The 17,891-nt window shown below is 39.2% G+C and overlaps 1 protein-coding gene across 3 annotated transcripts in view; it reads right to left on the bottom strand.

The window, feature by feature from the left end:
• ICA1 (islet cell autoantigen 1) overlaps nucleotides 1-17,125 on the bottom strand; it is a 67,920-nt gene extending 50,795 nt beyond the window's left edge. For all 3 annotated transcript variants that reach the window (XM_042816995.1, XM_042816996.1, XM_042816997.1), the window contains exons 1-5: nucleotides 17,040-17,125; nucleotides 7,653-7,676; nucleotides 6,059-6,096; nucleotides 3,009-3,180; nucleotides 1,154-1,226 (exon numbers count right to left, since the gene is read on the bottom strand). In XM_042816995.1, coding sequence (XP_042672929.1) covers nucleotides 1,154-1,226; nucleotides 3,009-3,180; nucleotides 6,059-6,075 — 262 coding nt within the window. In that variant the 5' untranslated portion in view covers nucleotides 6,076-6,096; nucleotides 7,653-7,676; nucleotides 17,040-17,125. The remainder of the gene's footprint in view (nucleotides 1-1,153; nucleotides 1,227-3,008; nucleotides 3,181-6,058; nucleotides 6,097-7,652; nucleotides 7,677-17,039) is intronic.
• Between the last annotated feature and the right edge of the window lie 766 nt (nucleotides 17,126-17,891).

The raw sequence follows: 17,891 nt of genomic DNA, 5'->3' as shown, positions 1-17,891 counted from the left end.
ACTTTGCAGGACCATTTTTAGAACTCTAGGATTTTTCACATTTTAAATAATACTCTTGAATTTGTATTTTTAAATAAGAGGATAAACAAAAGTATATGGTTATATATTGACATGTTGCCTACTCCCAGTTTGGAACCGTAAGTTTTTATGATCTCAAATCCTTATAAAAACATTTAACGGTGGCCTCATCTAACAGTCTTTCAAAGTGGCTGTCTTCAATAGCACCTATTTGTTTCAGGCTCAATGAGGAGAATGCTCCAATATACTGAAAGACATTTTGAAGTTCTCTTGTCACTCTGGTAAACACTGACAATCATATTGCAGACTCATAGCATACTATGACAGAGTGTGCTGCATGCACATCTTTGTCAAGGAAATTTCACCTGCTATTGTGGAATACATCTGAACTCCAATACACTACTAGTCTGCATTACAATTTTACTCAGTATCCTGAAACATCTTGTCATCTCTCAACCTCTTCTTTGGATAGGCAAAAGAAAAAAGTGGAGAAAATATGTATAAAACTGAACCACAAAAAAGTAAATTTAAAGGTGTTTCCAAAGTTGATTCACTTTTCTAGGCCAGAAACCACAGCAGCAGAAAGTCAAAAATGTTAATGGCAGAGAACTTCTTAGGTCTTTTAATACAACCTGCTGTTTGAAACTTCCAAATGAAGTTCCTGTCTCTCACTAATGACTACTAATTGATGTCCACCTGTTGAAGCCAAGTCAGCATAATCAAATTCATCATAATAGCATGGATCAGTTAATTATAAAACTAGTAATAAGACCAATGTTCTTCATAGTCAATCTTGATAAAAACACAAGAATTCAGAACAGAGTTAGAATTTCTAATGCAAAACAGTTCTGAATTTAGATGGTCCATGTAATGTAATAGAAAAAAAAACTCAAAAATCAAGCTATCCCACGTAACTGTTGCTTTGTATCTCTGTAATATCAAATATAAAACTTAACATGAACTTGGAGATTTATTAACAATTAAGCAAATCTACATTTAGGTGACCACAAGGAATGTTATCTTTAACTAAGGATTAAAGCAGCAGTTCCCCATTTCCATTTTCACTTTTTCACTTGTTAGATGATTCCATACTGCAGATCTCCTTATCATTTTAACAGTATTTGATCATACTTACAACAAATCCTTTTTTGATAAAGTTCTATTGCTTTCAACAGCTCCATACATGTTCTCTGAATTGAATGGAACAGCTGGAATTAAAACAGAGTAAACAAAAAGATTTTTAAGCGTATGCAAGAAACACTGAAGATTAAAACACAAAAAAAGAGCTTATTTTAAATTTTGTTCAAATACTAGGAATATGTATTTTCTTCTTAAATATTGAGTAACCTTTCCCTTTTGAAAGTATATTTGCCTTAATTGTGTATTTTTTCAATCACATTATCCATTGAAACTATATAGACAGATCAGTCAAAACATACAGAAGGAAAATAAAGACAAAAAACATTTTGGAAACAGACCAAACAGTTGATATTCAACCAAAGTACTAATGATTTGTTTATAGTTAATACCTTTTGATACATATGAAGACATACTAACCTTTGTTTTTGAACACCCTCCAACAAAACACGAGGTTATCAAAATGCCTATCTGCAGTTTCTCTGAGACATGTTAAGGGGCAATAAATATACTAAATTTTTAATACCACAAAGGAAAGTGGAACAAATTCATATGATTATACCAACAGTAAAATTTTTTATTTTAAAGTAAACTTCTTACTGTCACAGCTCTGGTTTTCTAGACAAAATGATAAAGCAGCAGTTTCCCAAGAAAGTATAGAAAAAACATCATTCTTGATTAAGTTCTGAGAATGAACAGGAAAACAGAAATTACCACTCCTTTCCGTTCATCTAAAACCTGCAATTTCAACTTCAACTTTGTTATTTCAAGTACCATGCAAATAATAGCAAAATGGACTGTTGGCGCAGTAACTGTCATCCTTTGGCACCTGATTAACCTCCTTATGTATACTAGGACCTTGTCTTTTAAGCAGAGAGCATGACTTGCAGTTGAAAAGCTGCTTAAGTTAAAACTTTTTTTTTTTTTTTTTTTAATCTTGTAAACAAATTAACCTATTTATAATCCCACATGAGGTAACAAAGTGTCCTGTCTGATGAATCTGCAACACAATAACCACAAGAACTCAGGTGTCCATATTCATAAAACACTGTTTCAGCCCCTCTAGCCTGTTTCACAACAATACTTCCCACTTCAAACCTATCATGAAAGCCACATGCATGCCTAGAATCCTCTAAGATATGTCAGTTATCACTACCACAGTTAGTGTACAAATATTTAGGTGTTGCAAGTTTCTTGTACTTCATCATAAACACATTAAAAAACCCAAAAATCCTAATTCAGTGATTTTCTGAGAACAATACAATTGAAATTTAGCTGGACAATAACCCAGTTATTACACTTCAGAAGTCCATTATCTATCTTTTTTTGATTTAGCCAAAGATGTTTAGGCTCTTCACTTTGTAGAACCTTGGCTCTCTTCCAGCGTAGCTGAGGGTACTGACAGCAGGACTGTATTTGCCACTCATTAGGACTCCATCTCCCAGTTACTCTTTAAAGACTCAGGAACTGCCTTTTCTCATGCTCACAAACAGTAATCTGTACAAAAGCCTCAGAGAGCACACTGCACTATGCACCAATTCCTGATAATAAACAAAGGATGATCTCCTGTTTCTCTTGACAACAGAAAAGAGAAAGCCTGCCACCAAAACCTGAAAATAAGATGAGAGATGTCAGGTTTCAATTAAATTTTTGTCTTACAAAAATGCCACTGTATTCCTATTGTCTCCCTAAGTACTTTTGTCCAAAATTGGAAAGGATATTGTACAAAAACAATGATAAAAATCTATATAGATTATCATACAGTATGTATAGGTACATATCTTAGAGACTTGATGGAAATTAAAACATCTTAGAAGTTGTGAGAGAATAGTTATTACTCAGACATTACAAACCTCTAGTTTTGCATCCAGATCTGCATCTGAAGCCACAACATGTTCATCTTCTTTTTTTCCTGTGACTTTTATAAGGGTTTGCTTTGTTTTCCAGTATTTCTGTTGCATTTTGTTAACCACAGATTTTTCTTGGCTTTGAGCATATTGATCATAAAATTCCCTTGGATAATTGCTAAAATATTAAGAAACAAAATAACAGAACTTCAATATGATGCTTAAAAAGTAACTATAACAAACTATATTAATAAATTTCCATATAGAATATGTCATGTATATCTATGCATGTGTATTCTAATATGCATCTCCTCATTATGCATTAGTAACAAAGTTATTAAAGCAGTACAAGTTCCACCAATATTTCCTATCCTTCTTTGGAAAATAACACACTGCATTTAATCTGAACACCTTGGGCACGTAATATTGCCAAATAATCAATTGCTAAAAAATCTTCCCAATGCATTATAGAATAATTTATAGTCCCTTGAATTAAAATTTGTTTTTATACAACTAACAGGAAAGTTCCAAACGGCACTAGTAGAACTGCTATTTTCACGCAATTTAAGCTGTGTCAGGATTTCACAAAGATCATTTAAAGAACATCATGTAAAAATGAAGTTACGCTCTTCATTGTCATTTTTAGAAATTGCATAAATAAAAAAAGAATATTTGTCTCTTTTTCTTTCTCCCCTCTATGGGGGGGAAAGGGGGAGAATTTTTACTGGCAGATGATTCTGCATTGCATTCCTCTAGCAAAACCAATAGAAAAGTATAACATAAACACAAACTGCATATTCTACAATATGTTTAAACCATATGAAGCATAGAAAATACAGTCCCTCAATGAAATCTTGATCTCTTTCAGTAACAGTTATTTCACTATTATTTTCTGCATTAGTATACGTCCTTTCCCTTATTGTATAAATTAAGATCTGCAAAATCACTGCAGCTCATGAGAAATAATTGGCTTGTAAAATGTAATACTAGGAAAATTAAAGTCTTTGGTGCACATATTCCTAAAAAGGGTGGCAGTGCTACCCTACACAGTTACAGTAACTTTAAAAGGAACTTTGTTTGACAGGGATATGCTTCTTGGTTCAATTATTTCTAATCAGTGAATTAAGAGGCAGTCAATCACCAAATGGATGATAAGAAATTTAACTGGAAATGAGCAAAGACAACATTCAAAATGCATACATACACTGCATTTCTTGGCTTTGTCCTCAAATTCTCACAAAAAGAAAAAGGTGTCACTCATTCAATTCTGCCCAAGCACCAGCCCAAATAGCTTCATTTATGAATTTTACTAAGCTTAGAATAAAAGACTTTGGTGCTACAGGACAAAATAAACAATGCATGCCAAACATGACATTTCATATATAGTTCTGCACAATCAAATCATTACACGTACTCTGGCAACTTCAGCCTACCAAATCAGGTCAAATCTATACTGACCTGACTGATATTGCACCTCTAAAAGACAAAATTTACAATACCTAATAAATGACAAGGACATTTAGATCCTTGCCAAATCCCCCTGCATTATGAGAAAGCTGAATATAATAGTTTAACTAGTAAGAACAGTGTAATATTACCTTAAAGAAGAAAATAAATAAATAAATAAAGTAAAATTGAACCAATTATGTGGCAGTACTAAGGCCCTAGCTACGTGCCAGTTGTGTGCCTTCATCTATGCTGCAGCTGTGCAAATAACTGGTATCTCAGTTCACTGGTCAACTGAAGAAAACACCATAATTCATTTGATGTCAACCTCCCTTAATAGCTGCCTTGTTTGAGATCACTGGAAATTCTGATGATATGCAGGGAAGAATAAAAATGAGCTATTAATGCAAGATCACAAAAAAATAGTTCTGGGATTAATAGAGATTCCTGAATTAAACAGATAAAGAAATTGGAGAGAGATGAAGAACGCAATCATCTACCACAGACAAATTCAACTACTAATGTCATTTGGAGAAATATCTGGCTCCTGCTTATTCTTAATGTGATTATACAAGGCTTGCTCATAAATCAGTGCCTCCTATCAGTGCCTTTCAATATGTCAGCCTATGTCTTCAGAGGCGGATGCTGGTGGTATGGCAGTAGAGGTTGTACCTCCCCAGCAATATGCCGTTACATATTGCTGCCATGAGACAGATGGCAGCAGAGAGGCAGTCTGACAAAATAGCATCTGATATGGAAGTGCATATGAAGCAATGGTGTGGAACAGAATTCCTCCATGTGGAAAAATAAGAACATTCAATAACATTCATCGAGTCTATGCTGAATGTTCATGGAGACCAAATAGTGCCTGGTAGTACCGTGAAAGTTGGACTGCATGAGCAACATTTTCCTATCAGTAACACCGTCATAGCAGTAGCAAAATCTCTGCTGGGGCAGATTTTTAAGAGCATGGCATGCAGGTGCTTGTTCATCTCTGGTGAAAATGCAGAGCTATTGGTGGTGACTGTGTTGAGATCTAGTGTTTTATAGCTGAGAATTTGCTCAATCAAATAGCATTATTATGTTCTTTGTTATTTCCATGGAAATAAACAGGAAGCATTACTTCCAGAGTGATCTACGTAAAGCTTTCATTATCTAATGAAATATTTAGTGGATAATTTTTATTGGTAGGCTTTTGTCAACATCTTTTAAAATTTTTATTTGGATTTCATGTCAAACAATCACAGGTATACTTAGGTTTCACTAAACAATGAGAAAAATAACTAAAAGAATGATCTAGTTTTATTTGGTTGTTGATAACAGATACATCTCTTGAAATAAGATGGCATATATACTTCCTACCATTAGGTAGGAAATTTTTAATGCATACAATTTTTAGCTTTGTAGTCAATTCACTTGTTTTTCCATTCTTCAGGAAGTTGGCAGTTTATCACTTTCTGTTTTTATTCTTTTTAAATAAAATATCTACTAGCAATCATATAAATACTAGATGCCAGAACATAACGCACAATAGACTCGGGCAGTGACAAATCAGCACACCAAACACCATTACCTCTTTAGAATAATAAAAAAATGATCAAGGCACTTACTACTTATGACCATCCATGCTTCTTATTTTCTTCAGACGCTAAATAAATAAGAAATTATCAGTTAATACAAATATCTTTAAAATACAATTCTCACATTAGACAACAGAAACATTGCTTTTCCACACCATGTTGTAGCATCTTGCATATCATGTTATGACAGAAGATTTTTCCATTTGCAGACCAAATGCTTTCCTCACGTAACACACAATTCTCACCTGCATCTATGGCACACACATTTAAGTGGTGTTGCTGACTTTTATATTTTAGCAACTCTTCCAAACAAATAAGTTTACCTGGCATAAATTAAGCAATTTTTGACTCAGCAAGCCCAAAGTTTACGTTAGGAATAATCCTCAGTAAACTTTTTTTTCCCCCTAGAATTTTAGTCACAATGCAGTTCAGCTACTTGTTTCACCAATGCCCTGCTGATCTACTTTTGAGAAAAACTAGCTTCGTCGTGTCTTGAGCCATGGATGTGAAATCTAACCACCAGACAGTTTTTCTCAGAAGGGCACCATAATTCCAGTAAATGAAATATGATTTGCATGTGTTTAGATTTTAAATTTTAGAAGTTAGTATTTCCAGTTTGGATACTCAGCGAGCTGTTCAGATGGCATGCACATCATTAGTAATGGAGCACACTCCTCCTAGGCGAAATTTACAAATCAAGCCAGACACTTCTTGTAAAAAAAAGAGAAAAAAAAAAACCAACAAAAACATAACAGAAAACAGCACCTGGCATCTCCTCTGTTACTTCCAGAGAAGACTCTCTGGCACTAATCTGGGAGAGAATGAACAGGGACTACAATGGGGAATCATGATTGGCAATATAGCTAACAAGGTACTGCCTGAAGACAGTATGGCAAGCACTGAAATGAAATGGGACTGGCACAGATTGCAGGGATTCGGACACGGCTATGCAAACCTGAGAACTTCCTGCAACTGTGAAGCACATGTACTCCCATTTGCAGCCAAACAGAGCCAAATCTCAGATTTTGGATTCTAGCCTCTCTGTTCTCTGTACCTGTGAAACTTCCTGGCGAAGTTCCATAAGATGCTGGAAGATTATAACAGAGCAGGATATTTTCCTGAAATTGAATTTTTGTGAAGTGCTCATAAGCTGCAGGAGAGATGGTGAGAAAATTCATAACCCCTGCCTTCCAAGCAGAGCTAAATGGTAAGGTCAATGACCAAAAAACAGAGAGGAAGAAAGAACTGCTTTGGATTACTGTTTGTCTTACAGCACTGTCATGTCAAACATCATGAAGAATGGACAGCAACAGGCATGTCTTTGCTTTAGTTTTTACGGAGTTACAAAGCATAGACAATGTTAATTCCAGTTTTCTAACAGCTGTCTCGACTTTATTGTTTAAATACAGGTACTCCTTAAGTCAACATGTGCAAGAGATAGGAACACAGGATTTGGCTTGATTACACACCCATGACTCAGTTATTGAGCAGCATGCTTGGTTTAACAGGAAGCAAAGAACAACCTATCCAGGTAAAATGATACGCACACGATATGGAACAAAGCGTAGCTATCAACAAGGGGAACAGGTCTAAGGCACTGACCTTAAATACTGTACACACTCACCTTACTCTCCTAGAAACCAGCAACCTTAAAAAAAAAAAAAAAAAAAAAAAAAGAAGAGATAAGGTGACATTGAATTCTCATTTTGCAAGCACAGCTCACATTCTTTTTTCCTGAATATCTGACCTTATATTTGAATCTGAGGACTTTCCAGCTGCATTCCAAGTCCTACATCACACCTCTATGCCCTTTGTGCAGTATTTTTGTAGTTTCAAGTGCCTGAAAACTGTGTTAGTGGTATGAAAATGAAGGCATGTGCTTCTGGACCCACTGTGTGACATGAAGGCACATAAGAAGTTTGAAGCTTCAAGGCCTGATGAGACAGTTTCATATGGCTGTGTAGGGTGGAGTCTTACCTATACTGGCTGCTATACTCCTGGCATGCAGTATCACTCAAATCACACTGAGAGAGAAGGGTCCCAGAGACCTCTAGGTGATATAGACATAAGCCTGCCAGAGAGATTGCAGCAGCTCAACAGCGGGAACCAAAAGCAGCACACTGCTGAAGCTCAGTCCTTGGGTCACTTTTATTTCCAATGCAGAATCAGCTTTTGGTATGAATGAGTATTGAGGTTGTAGGGACAGCTCAGTGAGTGCTGGCCTTGAGTGAAAACAGCTGTAGTTGCTCAGAAAGAATCACGTGATTTTTGACTGAGTTTGTGGTTTATCACCTATAATATCCATCACAAAGAGTTCCTTGATACCATTCATTTCAGATGTTGCTCAAGGAACTTTCATAAAGAAATCAGTTATGTTTCAGCTGAGTTTCACTTCTCTCACTGGCTGGAAAACCAGAACGTCTGCTACAATTCTGCAATTCTTTTAGCTGTTAATCGAGACCACAAAACTGCACTTAGATTGGGCCCCATGATCTTCACTTACACAGAACTTGTTACTTGTTAGTTAGATACACTTCTGAGATATTTACAGGACTGCATACTAATTTCATTTCATGTTTTAGCATCACAGTTTAGCTTTACTGAGATGAGAACAGTATTAATTAACACATTAAAAGACATTAAAATAAACAAAAAGGAAAACATAGGAATATTTACTTGTGCTGGACGTAGCTGGATGTAGTACTACAGGAATTCTTGTGTTTGTTATCTGAGTGCAACTGCAAATGTACTTTCCCTGAGAACTGCAGTCAAAATTAACTTATGTCTTCATGTACTTTCAAATATAAAGCAGAACTTAATTTGCCACAGGAAAGTTGACTTGAGAGACTCTTAGACTAAAAAGTATTTTGGTAAACAATATTATGCTGACCTGGAAAAAAAATAGCATCCATCACCCCACTGGAAAACATTTCATTCAGAAAGTTTCCATTACCTTTAATGATAAAGAGCAGTGTAACATTCATTATCTCTGTGAAAGACATCTAACAAAAGATAGGGACACTCCGAATAATACGGAAAAAAACAGCAGCAAGCATAGGTGTTACGGATCTGATGTCTTCTTCACACTGTGCTCATTCTAGAAGTGCTACCTAGTGTTTTGAGACACACAGATGCTACCTCAGCTTCAGTTTTAAACCTAAGCCTGGCCTGATCCACAAGGAATCTACCTGGAAGACAAGGGATCACAGTGCTGGAACACCCATCTCTGTACAGAGCCGGGCCCTATTAGCCCTGCTGAACCCCTAAAGTTCCTCACTGGCCCTGAAAAGCTACAGGAGGCCTCAACACTATGTTTCGCAATCCCCTGCATGTGGACTGGCATCAGAAAGGCCTGCATCCTGGCAGCTTGGGCCTGGCACAGTCACTGGCTTGGATGCTGAAATAGCACCCAGCTGTTTCTAAGTTCAGCCTGGCTTTGGAAGGAGCATAGCTGCGTTCACACTGCATGCTGCCAGAGCTAACAAGGCGTGCTGGAACCAAGGTTGCCCTGCATGCAGCCAGCCATGGCATCTCTGCATCTGTGGTGGTTTGTCTGGGCTGTAGGCTATTTACCCACAAAGTATTTACACAAGTAGCCAAAACGGTTGGAATGCACTAAGAACTTTATAATATTGCTGGCCTACTGCATCACACTGCTTTCCTACACGATATTTTAGTAGCCATGTTGCTGGAAGGAATTCACTTGCAAATGGTGCTCCTGTTCCACATGATAAATGGAAATCCATGGAAAATTCTGTTTCTTTCACCCTCTCAAACCATTTCAATAGATCGCCAACACTCTTCTCTGCAAAAAGGAAACTGCTAGCTTGATGTTTCGAATAATTAAGTCTTTAGCATTCCCTAAGATTCCCCTCCATTCCATGCTCTCTGTGTGCCTGCCTTGCTTCTCTTTTTCAGTTTTATTTTACTAGTGTTTGCTGCAGCATGGGTTATCTGGTTTCCCAAGAGCTGAACAATATTATCTATTATATTAACATTACTCAGAAACATTTAACATTCACTGGAAAAGAAAAATTAAGAAGCATCATGCAGCAAGGTGAAATTCAGATATTAATGCTCTTTCAGTTACGTGGAACTTTAAATAAATCTTTTCTGCCCATTCAAACATCTGTTCTCTGCTGAGCATTGCTTACGTAGCTCTTATACTAATCCTCAGTCAACAGATTCTATAGGAGAAAGCAGGAAGCAACAAGAGACCACAAACAGGAATCTTTCAACCATGAAGACTGAATCTAAAACAGTGGGGATTCAATCACAACTTCTTAGAACTAAGAGATGACCTCAAATCCTTGCACAGCTGTTACAAGTGCTGATCTAAAGACGAAATTTAGCATTTAAAACTGACCTAACATAGTTACACAGGATGGCAGTTAATTGAACAGTATATTCTTAGATGCATCTAGAAGCAAAGGAATGAAAGAACAGAATGAGAGGCAGAGCAGAATTCAGCAAGCCTGATATGATGTGCCCATGAGAAAGGACAGATGGGTTTGCACTTTTACTGATAATCAGCACTATGCTCTCAGTTTACTGTCCTCTCAATGCAGCTGAAGTGTTCTGAAGGTTTTCTAGTTCCATCAAACTCTCCACACTTTAAAGTCCCCATGCCTTATAAGTACAAACATGGAAGAAACATGCATTGCAGTTGATTCACTTAAGCATTTGTATTAAAACAGTAATTTCTCAATAAACTTTTAATAACTATAATTTGTACAGTACCACTAGACAACAACAAGAGAAAACAAAAACAAAAAATTGTTTGGAGTTCTACATGCAAAAGAGTGTTAGTTTCATTTATGTAAAATAACCCAATGAGAAGAAAATCTGTGATCTGCTTAGGTGAGGGAAGCAATATCATCTGTGCTCTTCAACAGCTATTGGCTGACAACCTGTCTCCTCTCCTCTGCTCCCTGAGAGCTGTGATCAAACCGAATCAAGGAAATGGGTCTTTCACTGCAAAAAGAAGCTTAGGCAGGTCCCAGTTCTATCTGTCTACAAACACACAGACCCAATGAGTCAGGAGCTTCAAATCATGCATCACTTTGCCTTTTGCAAGCAAAATCAAACAGAGTGGCCTATGGCTCTGAATTAGCCACATTGTCAGCACATGGAAACAGCAAAATCTGGGGGTCAGGGTCTATATAGGCACTCAGCATCAAGATTATACATAGCTAGACTTATAGTTATAATTATTTGTCTGACCGCATGACTAGCTGCCACTGAAACTCAGATAAAATAAGTTAATGTTGATATGACAAATGACAAGATCTAATTTTTCCTCTAAAGCTCTTAACACTCACCACTGATGTTCTAATCCTGCGGAATCATCCACGCTTAGCTTTAAATCCGCACTTTCATTCTGTTAGTCTACTTACTGATGCATTTATTTACTACTTCAGAAAGTTTGCAGAACTGTTGTGCAAGTGTGGCACTAGAGTTTCTCCCATCCACTACAACTTTTTGCCTATTCCTTTGCCTTCAGATACATCTTATGTACTATCCCCAACTTCCCAGAAGAATCTGCAGTCTTATGAGGGAGAAGATGTATAAACACAATTACTCCTTCAATCCACTTCAGGAGCTGACATCTAAAAAGATGTTGAATGCATTTGTAACAGAAGTGCCAGGAAGCAGCATGCTTTACACAGAAAAGGACTGCTGATGTTTTCCAGCACCTGAGTGGTTATGAGAGTGAAAGAAATTCATGCTGTTTAACCCCCACATAATTGGGGTACAGTACAACTCTAAACTTCTGCACAGACCGCTAACAGAATCTCCAAGGAGCAACTGGGAGCAATCAAACCAGAACCCTACTGCTCCCTGAGCAAACAGAAATGGTAGTTTCTGACCTGGCACGCAAACTACATGGCTAAGTCATACAGAAAGAATGCTGCTCTACTTGGCTTCTCTTAGAACTGGGGTTTCATGATGGTCAGTCAAACCATCAGGGAAACAGATTGGCCAGCACACTGATTAACACTGTGCATGGGACATGGCACGTGATGCGAGTCCACTGGAACCAATTTTCTCTTTCATTGCAAACACTTCTGAAACTAACACTTATTGATATGATTTACTCCATTTCCTCTTTCTCTCTATGAGGGTTACAAAAGACTGACAAAAACTTAACATTTCATTTATGCGTTTGTCTTGATCCGTTAAGATCTCAAGACAAGAAATACTACCAACACAACTAGACATGCAAAGCAAACCAACCAGCCAACAACAGCGCACTCAAAATAGAAACTGGAGCCCATTTTACGTTTAGTTGGAGCCTACATAGCACTCTTTGCTGTCTTTTTCAGGCTGATCAATTGCAGGGAGAACAAGCCACAGTAACAAAAGTGGGCACAATAAATGACCATGATTCTGTGATTAAGGATTTGAACCATCAGAAGTCACACATAAGGTATGAAGAGATCTGGAGGTCTAGATCTTCATTTTTTAGCAATGCCTGGGAACCTATCTGCAAACAACAGACCCAGCAAAATTAGCAGAACTATTAACATTAAGTATGTAATGACCCACCTTTCACTATGCATTAAGCTGATTGTTAATAATTTCTACACAAGGCAGATGACCAATAGGTACTTCACTGAGTACTCTAAGAGTTACTTTATTCTAAAAACAATTATTATGCTTCTAATATGGAATAATTATTGCAGAACGCACAATTAAAATAGGAAATTACTCTGCTTAGTTTCCTGATGCAGTCAAAATTGAGGATGACAGCCAGTGCCTCATTTCTTTTGTAATCATTTGAATTTTTTTATTTCTCTATTCTCAATACGTATAATTTACTAGAAGACAGTTGTGGATAAATACAGTAAATTTGCACGTTAGAAGTTTACCATGCACTAATACCCTGAAATTGAGTATAAATATATCTGAGCTGCACTGCTTTCTGGTATTAAGAGTTGCCAGAGATAAGTTTCAACTGACATGAAGATGTGAAAATGTGACAATATCACTGAGTTTTTTAAACCTATTTTTGCTCCCATGTGAGTGCAAGGACCAGATCAATTGCTATCATTCCTCCTTTTTTTTTTTTTTTTTTTAAATATTGGTACTATGTGCCTGCGAACTATACCAAAGAGTATTAAGCCATAAATTTACAGGCATGGGTAATCTCCATCTTCTCAGAGCACAATATATACAGAATTGAAAAACAGAGCTGCTTTTTTGTTTTTTTAACAACTGAAAAATAAATTCTTAGAAACAGTGTTTTATCTCAAAAACATAAGAATGGTAACGTGTAGTCACAACATGGTACATGTAGTCTCAGAGCAAAATATTTCAAATAAGTGCTATTTGACTCACAGTTGGCTGATCAGCAAGTAAACAACAGTCCTTTCCAGATAAACTGCGCACAAATCTTTCACTGTTTATATACAGAAAGACATAGATATTTAGACACACGTAAAACTCATTTTAAACCACTTCTGATTACACTGATTTTTCAGAAGCTGTTTGTGAAACAATACAAGAACAGCAAATAGTATCAGCTTGTCCTCAGGCAACAGCCTGAGGTTCCACTTGAGTGGAAGCTTCCACTTGACTACTAGTTTTCCATTTATATTTGCGAGAACACTGAGCAAAGAATGTCCTTAGAAAAGAACCAGGTAAGTACTGTAAATAAGTATTGTATGTGTCTCATGGAAGAAGTTGAGTAGTGGGTCTAACATCACTCTGCCAATGAGCAAAACTGGGGATATATGCAGTCCAGTATTTAATCTCACTCTAAACGCAGATTCACTTCATTTCCCTGAAATTATTATCCAATTGTTTTGTAATATGCATTTGTTCTTCTAGCTTTAAAGTGATATTTTTAAATTTAGTGGCCAAATACTATTAAAGAAAGTGCCATATGGAACACCTGCTGTGCATAGTTTATAAAAGACAATATGAAGACAGTTTCTCTGACACGTTCTACCCATAACCAGTCTAGAGTGTTAATGTTAGGAACCCTTCCCTTTGTAGAACAGATGGAAAAAGCAGAGGATGTACAAAAACTCACGAAACCTTTTTCACACCTATGCTGTCACAAATATGGTTCTAAAGTTCAAACCAACACCTCTCTCATTTAGATGCCCTATTTGCTGACATCGTCAACACTCAAGAGTCTGCCTCTTTCTTTCCTTTTCATCAGTGCAGATGTCAGGAAGCAGTGCTATTATACCTGAGGGGAAACAACGCAAGGGTAGAGAACAGGAAAAATAATCTTCTCTATAATTCCTCACGAGATCTTTTCACTTCAGTGGTAAGAAATTTGATTAACAAAACAGGTATAGCATGCATAGCAAAACAAGAAGAGGCGATCTTCTTCCACTACACTTTGAGTCAAGACCACGATCAATACAGTCTGCATATCCCTGACAGATGCACAGCCCTCTCAAACTGTGCTTTATTGCTCTCAGAGCCTGGCACACTTGCTGAATGTTTCCCAAGCAGCAGTGATGCCTACGAAGCTACTCACAGGATGGACCTGGGCACTGTTTCAGTGACTGGGAACAGACAGTTCCCAAGTTGACGTAAACGCTTGCATAACCGGTCAAAATGCCCCTCGTTTTGCCATGGCTTACAATAGCCGCAGGAAAAGCTACTGTGAGACTACTGCTAGAAACATGCAAAAGGTCAAATGTCTCCACTGCTCTTGACTACACGGTTCTTTGTTTAACATTCTGCACTCTCCAGGCTTTTGTATTTTAATGCTTCTACATCCCACGGCATAATTGTGTCTTTAAAGTGATTTTATAGTTAAGCAGCTGCAAAACATCCTGAAGAACCAACTTCAGAGCCATGCTGCTGGAGAAGACTTTGAAAAAAGTATGAAAGAGTCTTTGAGGATATTTCTTGATGTTTAGCATTAGCTGAGATACAAGCACATTTTTCTGCCAACTCATACCAAAAGCTTTCAGCACCAGTTTAAGAGTGACAAGAGCTGTTATTATTCTGCTCTTCCAGAAAATGTTACTTGGGAAATCATTAGAACAATTTAGCAGGCTTGTAAAGGGTGCAGAACAGAAGAATGGGCAAGACAGGCATACTTGAGACTACTAAAGGGGAAAAAAAAACCAAACAGCCCTGTAATAGGGTTCAAATGGAATTTTACTTTGCAATATGTGACTCTCAGCCTCTACTTCCTACAGTGATATAATCTTATGAAAAAAAAAAAAAAAAAGTGTAAAGAACTAATTCTCCATATGGAGAACTGATTTTCTTGAATTTGCAAAATTTTAGTAGTATGTATATCTGAATCTCAGTTCTCATGAAGACAATGGAGGAAATATCTTTCATCTAAAAACACTTCTTTCATTCTTAAGAAGCAGGCAAATTCCAGTTGCAAGCAACCGACTTTTCACTACGCTGTCTTTTGAACCCTTCTGGAAATAACTTTCACATATGAAGCTTAAACAGTAAGGTAGCTTTAAACAAGATCTGACAGCATTTAACTGCCACATCACCTTCAGATAAAACTTGCCATGGGAAAAACACAACTGGTTTTACCAGTTATGGCACCTCACTACACAAGAGATCCCCATAGCTTTACGGTAAATTCCTTTTGTATCAGTATTAGCATAAATCTCAAATCATAAAGTCACTAAGGTTAAACCAGTAGGCTAATAGGGTATTCAAAACGTTAACGTCTAAATGAGACGTTCCTAGACTTCATGCTAAATACTAGAATCAAAACTGCAGCTCCTCAGCTAGTGCCAGGAAGAAAACACTATCAGAAGGAACTTCCACTCCCTGGAACTCTGAATAGAGTTGAAAAAGAGTAGATTAACAGGGAAATCAGGTGAAAGACCATAAACAAATCCAGCCTACTACTTTCTCTGCCCAACGCTTTGGAAAAGTGATCAAACACTTTCAACAACAGCCTTGTTGGACCAGAACAGCTTACTTTCACAAAGTTTGCTCTGGAACAAGAGCAAGTCCAAATTAAACTAGATCCAATTAGCACAAAACTCAAGGAGGAAGATATACGAATAAAACATAAGGAAAACAAACAAATGAAAAACCTGAACAGGTGTTTCCCAGAAACAAATTATTGGCTTGCTCTACAGCAAGGCTTGTGGATAAAGGAAAATGGTAGTTAACCAAACAGAAGAACAACACTCACACCAAGCTCCAGAATATCAACACGGTGTCATCTGGGACAGGGGACTCCACGGTGCACCTCTGAGATTGTCTTTCTCAGCTATAAATCAGAACTGGATGCACTGAGGCAAAACTGAACGCTCAAGGACTCATACAGGCCCTGAGCCCACAGCACCAGGTGACAGGAGACTTATTTACACTTGGTGCTGAATGTGTACACAGCACTACAAGCTAAGAAAAGACCACAGCACCCTTTACACTCTCCTCTTACTAAAAACTGATTAACTAATTTTCTTCTTTTTATTCTAACCCAATGTATGAGATTGACAGCACTCACACACCAGTGTGATGGATGCAGGTCTGGTTATCGAGATCAAACAAAACAAGCTCCGAATGAGAAGTATTCTGTTACAATTATTCCAGTGTCACCAGCTGTAGGTGCCCGCTGTGCACCTGACCCTGCGCAGGCACCAGAGGCACGGCCCCGGGGTCACAGTGGCGGGCAGCCCGAATTTTAACCCGGCAGCAAAGCCGGAAACCACGGAGCAGAAGCGGCCGTTTTCCTCCCCATCCTCCCCGCTTCCAGTGGGCACCGAGCCAGGGAGGATGTACGGGAGGAAGGGAGGCAGAAACGGATAAATGCAATAATCACGATGAGATAACCGCCTGGCGGGAGGGAGGGGGAAGATGCCATCTTGCACCTCGCCGATTTTAACCCGGAGGGCACCAGCGCCTCAGGCCTGGCCGCCGCGTCGCCTCCTTCCCCCCTGGGCGGGCAGGCGGGCAGGCAGCGGGGGGAGGCTGCCCGCCACCGGCAGCAGCCGGCGGAACCCGTTTCCCCAGCAGGTCCCAGCGCGGAGCCCGGCGGGGCCCCCTTCTCCGCACTCACCTTGCCCGCGGCCGAGGAGCGGAGGGCAGGGCCGAGCCGGAGGCACCGCCGCCACCCCTCCAGGTGTTCCAGCGCCGCCGGCGTCACGGCGCGGAACGGAGCCGCCTCTGCCAGCCCCGCAGCGGGGCGGAGTCGCGCCGCCACCCGCCCAGCGGCCGAGGCGGGAGGGCGGTGGCTGCCCGGTGCTGGCGCCTGGGCCGGCCGGCCGTTTCCTGGCGCTGGGATCGGCCCGGCGCGCTCTTCCTCCTCCGTCCCGGCTGCGCCCGGAGGGAAGGCGGAGGGAGGGGCTCACGGGCTGGGTCCGTCGGGGACTCTTCACAGCGCCTCGGCTGAAAAGCGAGAGCCTCTCCTCGCCGCAGCCTTCTGGGGCTGTGGGTACCGCGCGAGGTACGACGAGGAAATACTGAAAGGTGGTGACTGGCAAAGCCGCCAGTCATCAAGGGAGTGGGATGGTCCTCCGGGGGAGGAAACAGGTGGCAGCCTTGGGACGGAGAGTGTGGGTTGTGGGATGGGGTCAGAAATGGGCTAGTAGGGATTTTGGAGTGGGCTGCTTCAAGTGAACTGGATTTGAAGCTGAAGTCTGAGCCTAACATGAGGGGAGAAGTTGAGGTGATGCTTGAAAACAGGCTGAATAGTTGGTAGGTAAAAGGAGAAACAAGGGAGCACCAAGAATGCAGGGGGGGAAATACCCCTCTGAAATGGGGCATCTTTAGCTGCCTTGAAGAGATCTGTGAGTTCAGAACAACAGCAACAGTGGGAACAAGAGTGAGGAGGCAAGGTAGAATTGGTGGGGGCCGAGGAAGGGGGTAAGGAGAGGATGAGAGGAGAAACCAAAAGGAATGGAAATAAGGA

Source organism: Centrocercus urophasianus, unplaced genomic scaffold (assembly GCF_019232065.1).
Source record: "Centrocercus urophasianus isolate 14NV4802_14NV808 unplaced genomic scaffold, USGS_Curo_1.0 seq_16, whole genome shotgun sequence".
NCBI classification, from domain to species: Eukaryota; Metazoa; Chordata; class Aves; order Galliformes; family Phasianidae; genus Centrocercus; species Centrocercus urophasianus.
The sequence above is the reverse complement of the archived record's forward strand: the minus strand, read 5'-3'. Positions and strand labels throughout refer to the sequence as shown.